The 14,162-nt window shown below is 47.0% G+C and overlaps 1 protein-coding gene across 1 annotated transcript in view; it reads right to left on the minus strand.

Moving 5' to 3' along the window:
- Cdhr3 (cadherin-related family member 3) overlaps nt 1–14,162 on the minus strand; it is a 55,373-nt gene that overhangs the window by 26,210 nt on the left and 15,001 nt on the right. The window contains exons 5-8 of the mRNA XM_013034719.1: nt 10,994–11,088; nt 9,807–9,911; nt 4,123–4,271; nt 439–628 (exon numbers count right to left, since the gene is read on the minus strand). Coding sequence (XP_012890173.1) covers nt 439–628; nt 4,123–4,271; nt 9,807–9,911; nt 10,994–11,088 — 539 coding nt within the window. The remainder of the gene's footprint in view (nt 1–438; nt 629–4,122; nt 4,272–9,806; nt 9,912–10,993; nt 11,089–14,162) is intronic.

Below are 14,162 nucleotides of genomic sequence, written 5' to 3' on the forward strand. Positions count from 1 at the left end.
ATTCCTATTACTATGATGCATTTCTTTGGGAGTTTTCAGTTACTAATTCTAAGTCTCAAGTATCTATTAGAACTGCTAACAAACAGTACTAGCTTGGCGCTGGTGGCAATAAATAAAGACAAGGCACAGTCCTGAGAGGGCCTAACAAGTCTCTGTGGTACTTTCCACCAACCAAGCAAAATAACTCTTAACAGACTGAGACAGTAGAGAAGGAAAAGAAGAGGGAAAAAAAGAAAGAGGGCATGGATCAGGAACAAACAATGATCCACAGAAAATCTATGACAAAAATTGCACAGTGCCCATCTACTGAGCTCAGTGAAGCCGTTTTGTCAATTCCCATATTTCTTCAGTTCTTCCTGAGAATGTACCACCCAAGCCAAAGGATCAAGGACCAGCCAAGAACTGTGGGATCCAGCATCTGTTTCCAAATGTGATTACCTGAAGATGAACTTTGTGCATGCAACAGGGTTGTCATTGATGTCTTCCACAGTGAAGGTTATCTGGATACGGTTCTCCTGGCCCCCGGAAGGTCTGTCCCTTACCAGAACCTCCACAGAAATGGCCGGATTCTGTCTTAATTCACCTGCATCTCGGTCTATCCGCTGAGCCACTTGGATCGAACCAGTCACTAAAGGGCAAAGGTGAGAATGTGATCTTCTGAAAACAAAGAGTCAAAAGGTATAAAGAAACTTGGAGAAAACTGGGAAGACCATCCTAATACTAGAACTGGTGTATGCAAATGTATCTATGTAAATGTATCCTTTTAGAGAATTCATATTGAGTTCCTCCTATATTTGACATTTATTGGAGTATTTGGTATAATCCTTCTAGAATTTTTTTTCTTTGGGTGGGGGAGAGGGGTCCAGTCGTGGGGCCTGAACTCTGGGCTTGGGCGCTGTCCCTCAGCTCTTCAGCTCAAGGCTAGCTAGCATTCTACCACTTGAGCCACAGCGCCACTTTCGGCTTTTTTTTCCCTGCTTATGTGGTACTGAGGAATCGAACCCAGGGCCCCATGCATGCAAGGCAAGTGCTCTACCACTGAGCCACCTTCCCAGCCCTAGAGTTTTTTCATCCTAGTCTTCAGGGTTGGGCCGCTGGCCACAGCCCTTGCCCACAGTTGATAGCTGACTCCAGCTTGATGCACTGGAGAATTTGTAACTGAAAAACATGCATGGAGAATCAGGCATGTTAAGAGCAGAGCTGCAGGTGCAAGGCCTCTGTATCCCTGGGGCAGCTGACACACTTCCTGACCAGCTGACTCTGTTTACTTGCTTGCTTCTTCTGATCTGTAGTCAGACGCGTTATCCATTGCACTACTGGCCCGCGCCCTGCTTGCTTGCTTCTTTTGTCAGTCATAGGGCTTGAACTCAGGACCCGGATGCTGTTCCTGAGCTTTTCCACTCAAGGCTAGCACTCTGCCACTTTGAGCTACGGCTCCACTACTTGGTTTTCTGGTGTTTAATTGGAGATAAAAGTCTCACAAACTTTCCTGCCCTGGCTGTCTTTGAACCACAATCCTCAGATCCTTAAATCCTCACAATCCTCAGCCTCCTAAGTAGCTAGGATTACAGGCATGAGCCACCTGGGCCTGTCATGACTCTTTCTTTTTTAGTTTAGTTTGTCTCTATTGCTGTTACTATGTCCTGATCTATTGACTCCTTTGTTTGTTTGTTTGCCCTTTTTCCTGTTGCTTAGAACCAGAAATAAGCCAAATAACTAAAATGCTAATAAGGGAAGTCCAAAATACACTCATTACAAGTTCAACATTACAATATTCAAGTGAACAAATTCTCAGCCAACAATTGTCCATTCCTTCCATGTGCTGAGCCAAGCCCTCAAGGTCAAGGCACTGGGACGTTTTCAGAGGCTGAGCGCTGGTCTCTCTCCCCGTTCAGCATGCTTTGCCCTAAAGCCTATGGAGCTGCACAGTGTTTCTCTGGGATTGTTCAAGGCTGGCCTGCACAGAATCATGTAAAGCAAAGTCTTTCAGTGCAAGGTGATATGGATGTATGGATGTGGTCCAGTGTGGCCCAGGCTAAGAGCACGGGCTTGGAAGTCAGCCGGCTTAGCACAGATTCTGTGCTTCCAAACCCATGACCTTGGACAGGTCACTTAGCCTGTTTGCATTTATCCCCAAGCCTCGGTTTCCACTTCTGTGGACTGTGGGTTGTGTTCGTTGGTTGGGCTGTGTTGAGTACTTGAGATACTTACAGATCACTTGGCACAGTGCCTGGGATGGAAAGCCCCATACACTACTGTTTAACACTTGAAACGGGGCCAGTCTGAATAGAGATGTGCTTTAAGCATAAAATACACGAGAAACTGCCAAGACTTAGCACCAAAGAAAATAATGTGAACCATCTTAATATCTTTAAAAGATGGATTCTATGTTGAAATGATATTTTGTATCATAACTGTAATTTCACTGTTTTCTTTTTCAAATGTGACCACTAGAAATTTTGCCACTATGTATTTATTTTCATTCAGTTTCAGCAATGCTACAGACCCTGTCTTCCAAAGAGGTGTCTTAAAGTAGAAATACTCATGCCAGGCACTGGTGGCTAACATGTGTAATCCTGGCTACTCAAGAGACTGAGATCTGAAGACCATGGTTCAAAGCCAGCCCAGGCAGGAAAGTCCATGAGACTCTCATCTCCAATTAACCACCAGAAAACCGGAAATGGCGCTGTAGCTCAAATGGTAGAGCACTCGCCTTGAGCTGAAGAGCTCAGGGACAGCGCCCAGGCCCAGAGTACAAGCCCCACAACTGATTAAAAAAAAAAGAAAAGAAAAGAAAACAAAGAAAGAAAAGAAAGGAAAAGAAAAGAAAACAAAGGAAATGAAAGGAAAGGAAAAGAAAGGAAAGGAAAGAAAGAAAGAAAGAAAATAGAAAGAAAGAAAGACCCTACCTATGCCCAGAGGAGAGCTACATCCTCACCCTGGAAGCTAAATACAGCTGGATTACACTTTTTTGCTCCACAATTCACTATTCCTTTCTTCAACAAATGTAGCATAAAATATATTACCCCCGCCATGCTGGGTTTTGACTTCAGGGCTGTTAGCAAGTGCTTTACTTATTGAATACTCCCCTCGCTCTTTTTGCTTTAGCATCACTTTTGCCCTGGTCCAGCCTAGGACCACAATCTTCCTACCTCTGCCATCTGTGTAGCTGGGATTATAGGTATGAATCATCATGCCCAATCTTCATTGTATCTTGAATATTCATTTCTGAAGTCTCCATGTCACATAAAATTCATAGATCTGTATTTTTTGTTAATCTATTTTTGTTTTGTTTTGGGTGGTACTAGAACTCACAGCCTTGAAGCTTGCTAAACAAGTGCTCTACCAATTCAGCTATGCCCCTGTCTTTTTTGTGTTAGTTTTTATGTTTTTTTTGTTTTTGTTTTTGTCCAGTCATGGGGCCTGAACTCTAGGCCTAGGCTCTGTCTCTCAGCTCTTCAGCTCAAGGCTAGCACTCTACCACTTGAGCCACAGCGCCACTTCTGGCCTTTTCTGCTTATGTGGTACTGAGGAATCGAACCCACGGCCACATGCATGCGAGGCAAGTGCTCTACCACTGAGCCACCTTCCCAGCCTGTGGTAGTTTATATGAAGTCTCAAGTTTTTGTTCAGGGCTAGCCTGGACTATGATCTTCCTATTTATATTTCTTATATAAGTGGGATGACAGACATGAACTACCTACCATGCCTGGCTTTTATTAGTTGAGATGAGGTTTTGTGGACTTCCAACCCAAGCTGGCCTTGAACCACTGTCCTCTTGTTCTCTGCCTCCTGTAGCTAGGATTATAGGCATCAGCCACTGTACCTGGCTTGATCTACCTTTTATAGGTATCACTAGATTTTAAAGGTCTCTACCATAATCCTGATGGGGAATGAGAACAGAAACTTCTTCCCCTCTACAAAGGTGAAGGTTGACCCAGCCATCCACCATGGCTCCTGTTCACCTTCTTCATCCCCATATTAGCAGCCTTTATACATCTATTTTCCTGGTAACCAAGGATGAGCCTAGACAGAAAGACGGGCCCCCAGCCAGAGATGGATCCAAACAATCCAATTGGCTGGATTGGAGGGTGCACTTAAGGATGGCTGTGTGTGACTCACACTGGTTTATCACAAAGTAGTTGCAGGTGGTAGTGATGCTGTAGAGGAGGCGGCCGGGAAAGCCTGCATTATCAGGATCCTCTGCTGTGATATTGGCCACGATGGTTCCTGGGCTCAGCTCCTCCGGAATGGAGTAAACTCTCCTTGTGCTGGAACACAAACACAGTAGACACAGCTAATTTGCAGGGGCAGGGGAGGGTGCAATCTGGGCAGTGGATATTTTGGTGAGTGTTAAATATAGCACTGAGCTGTTGAAGTTGCATTCACATTCCTGGAGGAGCACAGGGCCACCAAGAGGAGGGATGCCTGGCTTTTGTGTTTCCAAAGACCACCTCCTTGCGGACACAAAGGAAGTGCCAGGCAATTATCACAGGGCACCAGTCTCTCCCTCTATGTACGCCTGCCTGGCACCATTTCAGATGGGCCTTGGCAATAGCGTTGCTCAAAATAAGATAGTTGGCACATCAGCTATCTTTTCTCCTTCTCCCAATTTTGGCACAAGAAGTTGCCTGGATTCTTTTTAGAACTCCACCTGGATTTAATGTCCAGTGCTGCAGGCTTCCTTCCCTGTGCCTGGTCCCACCCCACACATCCAGCAGAAGCCAGGACCGGTCTCTGTTCTAGCAGTTTTGCCCACTTTTCATTGCTTCCTTGTCTTTTTTTTTAACTTACTTTATTTTTGCCTGAGGATAGGTGATTAGGCATGAACTGCTAGATCTGTGCAGTCCCTTCCCCTGCACAGACAAGGTGAGAGCCCTGTGCTCCCAAGGCCAACCACATCACCCCCAATCACCCGCTGGCCTACCTTCCTCACACCTCCCATGCCTCTGGAGAAGACCCTGAAGACAGGCTGGGAGGTGGGAGTCTACACCTATGATGAATCGAGTAAGTGTGAAGTTAGCAAGAGGGATTTGTTTCTAAAATCTTGTTTTGCAGGAAGTCCCTTAGCTGAGCAAACTTTTTTCCTTGTCGGCAAATAGTTATCTCTCACTTCCTAGTAGCCTAAACTGGCACTTCCCACCTGATGTTTCTTTAAGGGATCCCAATGGCTGCATTCATGTTGGGGCTTGGATTGTTCCTCTAACTCTATCGCACCCCTCCTAGCCAGAAGCTAGAGAGCCTCCAGCTAGAGTCATGAGCATGCAGAGAAGGCTACATCTGGGCTCTCGCTCTGTCCCATGCCAAGCTGGGCGCTGGTGGGCTTACACCTGTTAACGTAGTTACTCAGGGCTGAGATCTGAGGATCATAGTTCAAAGCCAGCCCAGGCAGAAAAGTCCCCGTGAGATTCTTATCTCCAATCAGCCACTCAAAAAAAACAGAAGTGGAGCTGTGGCTCCATTGATAGAGCACTAGCCTTGAGCACAAAGAGGCTCAGGGACAGTGCCCAGGCCATGAGTTCAAGCCCCACAACAGACAAAAAATACAAACAAACAAACAAAAAGAACCTGTTCCATGACAGCTCCCTGGATCCTGAGGGCACCTCCTGTTGGATGCACTCTATCACTGGGGAGCAGCCTCTCTCTCTCTGTCTCTCTCTCTCTCTCTCTCTCTGTCTCTCTCTCTCTCTCTCTCTCTCTCTCTCTCTCTCTCATGCTGATAATGGGCTGGAACTTAGGGCCTGGGTGCTGTCGTTTTGCCTTTTCACTCAAACCTGTCACTCTACCACCTGAGCCACAGCTCCACTTCCAGCTTTTTGGTGGTTAATTGGAGATAAGAGCTTTATAGACTTCCCTGCTCAGGGTGGCTTTGAATAATGATCCTCAGATCTCAGTCTCCTAAGTAGCTAAGATTACAGTTGTGAGCCACAGATGCCTAGCAAAGGAGAAGTACTGTTATTCAGCGCAAAGGGTCACTCCCATGCTCTGGGTCTTGCGGTCCCACAGAGCAGGCCCTTTTGTGTTTTCACTTTCCTGCTCAGCAGGACTGTGACACTGACCACTGATGAGTTAAAGAGTATCACAGATAGGAGGCAGGGAAGCAAAGGCCCTAACTAGAGCCAGAGGAAAGAGGCGGACGGCCCTGTCTCTATGGCCTTGTAGGGCCAGCCAAGGCCTTTGTCCATTCTGTGAGAGCCCATTTCTAACCTGGGATGCTTTTGCTTTACCAGACCCTGGGAATGGTCTGTTAACTTGCAACAAGGGAATCATAAAGATGCCCTGTTACCCTCACACAGCCTTGTTCTGGCCCTCCTGGCTACTGCCAGTCCAACCAGCACCAGTGTTACCAGGAAGCCCCTTAAAATGCAGGCCCCAGGCCCACCCCCTCACCCCAGGCCCCAGAAGAGGAGCTGTGTGTTCACATATGTCCAGGGATTTACACGCCCTTATAAGACAGTTCAATAGGTGACCACTACAGACTTAGGTCTCTCTAGCACAGACAGGGACACTTTGGGAGCAAATCCTTTCCTTCCACCTTCTGCTCTTCCTTCTAGGAAGTACTTCCCAGTGTGTGTGTGGCCGGGGGGAGATTATCTGGGCACATTTTTGGATGTTACAACTTGGGGATATCATGCTATCATGCTCTTGGGACACCGATGATGCCAGAGAGCTGCTAAACATCTATAATGCACTGGACTGCCTTCCACAAAGCAGTGCTGGTTCCAAACGTCAGCGGAGTGCTCTTCAGTTCTGCTATGAGGGCTCCTGCTGTCTGTACCTTGTGCTCCAGGAGGCCAGGTGCCTGGGAAGGGGACCACTCAAGCTACCAGTGATGACACGGCTCCTCAGCTCAACCAAGCTCCCTTTGGCTGCCCTGATAACAAGTGTGGCAAAAGAGAAAAGCTATGGTCTATTTGAGTTGGAGATCCAAGATCCAGGACTAGATAAAATAGTGTTCAGTAGCTGGGAGCCAATGGCTCACACCTATAATCCTAGCTACCCAGGAGGCTGAGATCTGAGGATTGAGGTTCCAAAGCAGAAAAGGCACTTATGTCCAAATTAACCATGAAAAAGCCAGAAATGGAGGTATGACTTAAGTGGTAGAGATCCAGCCTTGAGTTAAAAAGCTAACAGTCAGAGCTCAGACCCTGAGTTCAAGGCCCCGTAGGCAAAAGCATGTGCGCATGCACGCACACACACACACACACCCACACCCACCCACCCACCCACACACACACACACACACACACACACACACACACACTTTGTTCAGACATAAAGGTCTGACGAAATTAAGATTAACCCAAAGTACATGTAATGAAGCTGATTTCATTCACATTCCTGCTTCCTCTAGCTCCCTATTTTCCCCATCACCCCTGATCAGAGCCCAAATGAAGACTAAATGGGGAGCCAAGGGTGATACTCACGGGCAAAGGTAGGAAAGCTGGGTGACTAAGATGGCTGCATCCCTATGAGTAAGTCTCCGGTAAGGGCCTAAAGTATGCCAGTACTGCCAGGCACCAGCAAAATGGGGGCTCTGACCAAATGCAAAGAAAATGAGCAAGAACCAGCCACTAACACCTGAAGTAAAGTGCTCTGAGAAAATAGCAAGCAGTGACTCACACGAAGGGTAAACATGTCAGGTACTGTTTATCATAAAGCACTCACCTGTAATAATGACAGAGTCCCAGTGTAAGCGACAAGCGTCCACAAAGCACTGACATCTGTCACCACCCAGGGATGAAAGAGGGAGACATTTCAACCACCGAAATGGCACTGGCTCTGTGTGTGCGGGGGCAAGGGTTTAAGCAGTAGGAGAGAGAGAACGGCTGTTTCTGCATCTTCTATTGCTGTGTCACAACCAGTCAGCTTGAATCGGTTCAAGAATTTAATTTTCTGATCCTGAATTAAATGATTTCTAGTTGGTGCTAGCACTGGCTTGTGGGGGAGGGGGAGAGGGGAAGATGAGAACTCCAAAGGAATTATGCAAGCTGGTAACGTAGCGTCTAGTCTGACCTGGTGGAGCCTTGGAAACCATGGACGGCTGAGGAAGAAGCCTAAAACTGAACAGCCTGGACAGAGTCATGGAGCGTCCTGCCCTAAGTCCCCTTTCCGGAGTGAAGGCTCCTACAGACACACCCTGGCCACCCTCTATGGAACACTGTCAAATTATTAAAAAAAAAAGTCAGTCATGACACACAGACAGTCACACAAGCCAGGTCTCAGTATGGTGACAGCTCCTAACAGAGTCCTATTGCAAACCAAATGTGAGATCTCCTCCCCTCCCCAGGCTGACCTCTGTCTGAGTGACTCCCAAACCAGCCAAAATCTCGTTTTCCCTGCTAAGGTCAATTTACTGCATTTAAAAAGGCAAAGCTAAAGCCAGATGGTTTCCAAGCCATGCCTCTGCCCAGAGGGTGGGGGAGGTACTTATTTTCCCCCTTTGCAATCCTATTTTTCTGCTTCTCCACTTGGTAGACTGGGCAGCAAAGAATTTAGTGGCTCCAGCCCCATGACCAGCATCTTCATGAGAAGGAAGGGGAGTGGTGGGGGAGATGAATCCACAGAGCCCCAGGGGCCAGTACCTGAATGTGAGTCTGGGCTGGTCTGCACAACTACTTAAACCCTGCCTGGTCTGTGCTTCCAGAACACCATAGCAGTAGAAGCCCAAGGGAAGTGTTATGTGAGAGTTTATCTGCATTGTTGCCTCCACATGGACACCCAGCCAGGGGCAGTAGACAGTGTCAACATCCAGAAGCTTCTTTGCAGTAGGTAAGCCTGGGAATGAGGCAGCTTTTGTACTACTTCCCAACCTTAGAATGTTTAACAAGTGGTCTGTCATCTCCTTTCAGGCATTATGGCTCTTTTCTGGTTATTGGTTCAGAGTGTTAGTTTTGTGCTTTTGAGATGGAGTTCTCACTACATAGCTCAGGCTGGCCTGGAACCTACGGAACCTTCTATCCCAGCTTCCCTTGTGCTGGGATGCTAGGCCTGGACCATCACACCTGGCTCAGCCTAATAGCTTTTAAAATATTTTTTTCTTTTTAAATTGACAACTAATAATTGTATCCAAAGGGATTTTTCTTCTAGTTGAGTATCCCAGGTGGAATTTATTCACAGCCATTAATGTGTCAAGCCCACAAAAGCAATTGTGCCATTTTCCTTGTGGCTGGTCCAGCCTCTGTCTCAGGGAGTAGATAGCAGTCATCAGAAAGCCAGGTGTTGGGGGAGGGAGGGCTCCTTAGCTCGTGCAGAATCCCATCTACAGCAGCCTGCCCTCTCCCACAGTGCCAGGCCACTCCCACAGCCCACGTGCGCTGACCTTTCTCACCTCTGCTGCCCGTGGAGCCCATCTAACCGCCTCCCCTCCAGATGTCCTTCTCCATCCACAAGGGCAGGAAGGAACTCTGGTGCACCCTGCTGCGTGCAGGAGTCTTAGACCTCTGTTCAGTGTGAAGATGACTGACTGCTGAGAGTGGCTTTTATGGCGTCTTGACTGAAGGGGTACACTTGAGAATTCTGCTATTATTAACATGGATCACTTCATTATGCATCAGCCTGCTCTGTATTCACGGATACCATGGCAAGCCATACACCAGAAGCATGGTGTCCAATCCACACCCCTCCCTCACCATACCCACAACCCCACGGTGTGTGCGAAAGTAGGGGTGCAGTAACCAGGGGAGCAAAGGTGAAACATGGAGTTCCGAGAGAAAAGCACAGAAGATCACATGCCTCTGTGTCTCCTTTAGGCTGGAGCAAAGGGCATCCTTCTGTCCTGTTGCTCTGCGTGCCCTCAGGCCTACCTGGTAAAGCGGGGGATCTCATCATTCATGTTCACAACGGTCACCTGCAGCACTGTGGAGGCTTGGAGACCTCCGCTGTCCCTCACTCCCGCAACCAGGTGGAAACTGTTGGGGGGAAATTCCAAGGAGAGAATCAAGCTTTGCTGAGACTGCCTCAGATGGGAGGGGAGGAATGAGGCAAACCCCCCTTTAGTCCATCCCCATGCGGGCCCCTCCTAGACCTGCTGGGCCTGCCTTCCCTCCCTAGCCCACCCCCTCATTGCTCAGCCTGAAGTTATTCTTCACAGCCACTGCTGCCAAGTCACACTTTCTGCCTCCTGGCACCTCACAATGTTCTAAAAGGGCCAGTCCCACCTACTCGAAAGGAAGTACCTTGGAGTGTGTGTGTGTGTGTGTGTGTGTGTGTGTGTGTGTGTGTCTATGTCTGTGTCTGTGTGTCTGTGTCTGTGTCTGTGTGCATGCATGCATCAGTTCTGAAACTTAACTCAGGGCCTCACCTTTCATTTGGCTTTTTCACTCAAGGCTGGTGCTTTATCATTTGAGTCACACTTCTGCATCTGGTTTTTTGTTGGTTAATTGGAGATAAGAGTCTCATAGACTTTTCTACCTGTGTTGGCTTCAAACTATGATCCTTAGATCTCAGCCTTCTGAGTAGCTAGGATTACAAGTGTGAGATACCAGCACATGTTTTTGTTGTTGTTGTTTTAAATATAGTGCTGGGGACAGAACCCAGGGCCTCAGGCATGGTAGGCAAGTGTTCTGCCACTGAGCTATACTCCGATCCTCTATTTCCCCTAGTTGTGTACTAACTCACCCAAGGCCCATCTATGGCTTTTATCCCAAGCCAGGCTTGTTACCAGAGGCCTGCTGGTCCTACTCTCTTCCTCATAGTCCCCAATCTCTCCCCAGGCTCTGCATCCTCTAAACCACACAGGGCTTGAGCACTCTGACCTCAATACTGTCCACACTGTCTTTCTTGGTGACTGGACAGAATGGTTTAGGCCAGGAAGGTGCTATCCAGATATGTGACTCTTCCCCATTCTCCCTGGATTCATTGGTCACTAAGCTCAGAGTGGCAGCAGGCCACCCAGGACCCCAGCTGCCCTCTGGCCCCAGGTAGCTGCTCTCTCATACTTTCTTGTCCCTTCCCTAAATCATACATCAGGAAAGGTCATTAGCAAGGCTACCTCTTGTGTCCTGCTTCGAAATCCAGTTCTGTTGTAGAGAAGAGGGTGCCATTAGCAGACATTCCGAAGTTTTTTGAGGGAGAGATCAGGAAGTACTTTTAAAAAAAGTTGGGGGGGGGAGAACAACAAAATTGTCAGTGTGCCCATTTCATCTTCTCCCAGATGTGTTTGTTTGGATTCCATCTTTTATTCTTGGCCTATGGAACATTTTTTTTTTTTTGTATGTCAGTCCTGAGCTTGAACTCAGGGCCTGGGTGCTGATCCTGAGCTTTGTTGCTCAAATCTAGCACTCTACCACTTGAACCACAGCTCCACTTCTGGCTTTTGGGTGCTTAATTATGAGATAAGAGCCTCATAAACTTTTCTACCCAGGCTGAATCACAGTCCTCATGTCTCAGCCTCCTGAACATCTAGGATCACAGGCATGAGCCACTGGCGCCTAGCCCAAGGACATTTTGAATGAGTCAGGATGAAGTAAAAATGGACAGTTTTCATACTTAATGACTACGGACTCAAACAGCTTTGAGATTTTCTGGTCTAGCCTCTGGCCCTGAGCAGTGCCTTTGGATCCCCCCTTCAGCGACTGCCAGTGGCCCTATGTGGCCTGGGCAGGCTCTGCCTCCGAATCCAGTCTCCTCACCCCTAATGTCTCATGTCTGCTCCCACACAACTTTCCAGCTTTGATTCTGTTTCTTAGTTTTTAACAGATTTTGGTTAGACCATACTACCACACATTCGGTAAGGTAGTAGTGACTGAGGGTATTACACAGCTCAGTTGATTCAGAGGAATTCTCGGTCAGTCCTGTGCTGGGGTCACATGTTTAATTCACTGTGTCATCTGGCAAGTGTTTTTCTGCCCTTCCTTATATAAAAATACACCTCCCCCAAAGCAAGTGGTGTCCCAAAGCGAGGTAAAATGAATGTGCTTCATTTAAGTGATAAAGTGAAATTCTTACACTTGTTGAAAGGGAACATGTCTTTAGAAGAAGTTGGGTGGTCTGGCAGGAAAAATGAATCAAGCATCTGCAGCACAGCACTGAACTCGATGCATCCTGAGCATCCTCAGTCTTACCTGAACAGCTATTTCTTGGAATCTATGCCCGTACCAGTGCTACTCTATGTGGCCACTGAGCAAGTCCTTGGGTAGATAGGAATATTGTTATTCTTGGCCTCCAAAGCTGAGTCCAGCTCTTTCAACAATTCCTTGCCAGAACTCCCTTGGTATGATAGAAATACAGGCTCATGTACCAGGAGCTACCTCCCAGGAGGACCACAGCCTTGCTACCCTTGGGTGTGCAGCAAGATTGCTTCCTTCACCCAGGTACCAGTGGTTCATGCCTGTAATCCTCAGTACTCAGGAGGCTGAGATCTGAGGATCATGGCTCGAAGTAGAGCTAGGGCTCAAGTAGTAGAGTGCTAGTCTGAGAAAATGCCTAGGACCTGAGTTCAAGACCAAAACAACAACAACAACAAAAAGATTGCTTCCTTCCTCCATAATAGGGTCAAGAAGACTATGGGGAGGTCTCAGGTCAGAAGAGCTGGGTCTTGATTTAAATACCTAGTCTTTGGCACAATCTAGGATTATTCTCTTCCTTGCCTATACTTCAGGGATAATGCCACCAATTTTTCCTTGGTTTCGTCAAGGAATTAAATGAAAATGTTCACTGTAAAATATGAAAGACCACTACAACATTTGAGACTTGGATGTTTCTATTTCTTCAAGACAGCTTTAAGGTGAGAAGTTTTCATTATTTTCTAGTAGGATGAGGGATGATTTATCCTCAAGGACTTAGATCTCTGAATCAGATAATCAGTGGAGGTTTTTGGAAGCAGAGCCACAGCCACTGAAGCCTAGAATCAAAGAGATACCAACAAGGTTTCCAACCTATCAATTTGCTCTGTGATTGTTGTGGAGTCCTTAGTACCAGAAGAAAAGACAGTAAATAGAGAAAGGGTCTCTTTGGGGCCAATATAAGGTCTTTAAACCTTTTTGTTACAATGTTTACTTTCAGCTTGTTATTTAATCATCTCTTTCTGGTTGTCATGAATATACTTTTATGCAAAAATTGAGAAAGACAGCAAAGTATCTGTCCCTTATACCATCTCATCATTTTAGTGAACAGCCGTCTTTCTTTTCTGGGAAAAGGAAAGAAATAGCCTCCGAATTCTTAAGATGATGTTCTAATCGAAACGATAAAATCTCACTCCTTTCATTTGTATCTTGAGCATTTACTCAGTCTTAAATCTTACTTTATAGCCTAGGTCGTTAAATGGCACAGCATTTTAGTCCATAGGTTTATTTTACCAAATCTTTCTGGTTGTGTCACTTAGATGTTTCCCTCTCCTTTTGAAAAAGAAATCTTTGAGCAGTGCCAAGAAGCATCCTTCTCCCAGCCCCCCTCAAATTGTATAAGCACCTTGGCAGAAACCCAACACATAGTGTTTACATTCCAAGTTCCCCACTAACTCTTGGGTTTCCAGCCTGGGGAGCAATTGCCTGGGCCTGCAGTTGCCCACACACCAAGCAATCTTACATCTCTAAGCTGAGCCTTCCCTGCAGGAAGTCCTCACACATCTATAAATCAGATGCCCAAGACAAAGGTGCTGGAAGGAAGGTTTTAGAGACCTATGAGGGACATTATTCTATGTACCCGAGTCAGGTTATCTCCACATGTGTTTGGATGATGTCAGGCTCTGCCTCTCCCAAGGCTATGGTCGACCAAAGGAACAGACAAAGATGATAGGGAAGATGTGCTCTAGGGTGACAAAGATGGGGTATCCTGGGAAAGAGAAGGAAGGCTCCAACCCTTCTGGAACATGTGAGTCACAACCGGGGGGTAGAAATCAGACTCGGTGAATCTGGACCCAGACTTCCTGGATTCGAATCCTGGTTTCATCACTTTCCAGCTCTGTGTGGTTGTGCAAAGAGTAACAGGACTCAGCCTGTGTAAGGTGCTGCCAGAGGGCTTAGCCCTCAGTGAGCCCACAACATTGTTAGCTTCTGTCCAGTTCAAATGTAAAATCCTAGGGCTGAGGGGGTAGCTCGGTGGTGGAACACTTGTCTAACATGTGCAAGGCCTTAGGTTTGATCCTCAAAACTCGAGGAGGGAAGGAAGGAAGGAAGGAAGGAAGGAAGGAAGGAAGGAAGGAAGGAAGGAAGGAAGGAAGG

Source organism: Dipodomys ordii, unplaced genomic scaffold, assembly GCF_000151885.1.
Source record: "Dipodomys ordii isolate 6190 unplaced genomic scaffold, Dord_2.0 Scaffold195, whole genome shotgun sequence".
NCBI lineage: Eukaryota > Metazoa > Chordata > Mammalia > Rodentia > Heteromyidae > Dipodomys > Dipodomys ordii.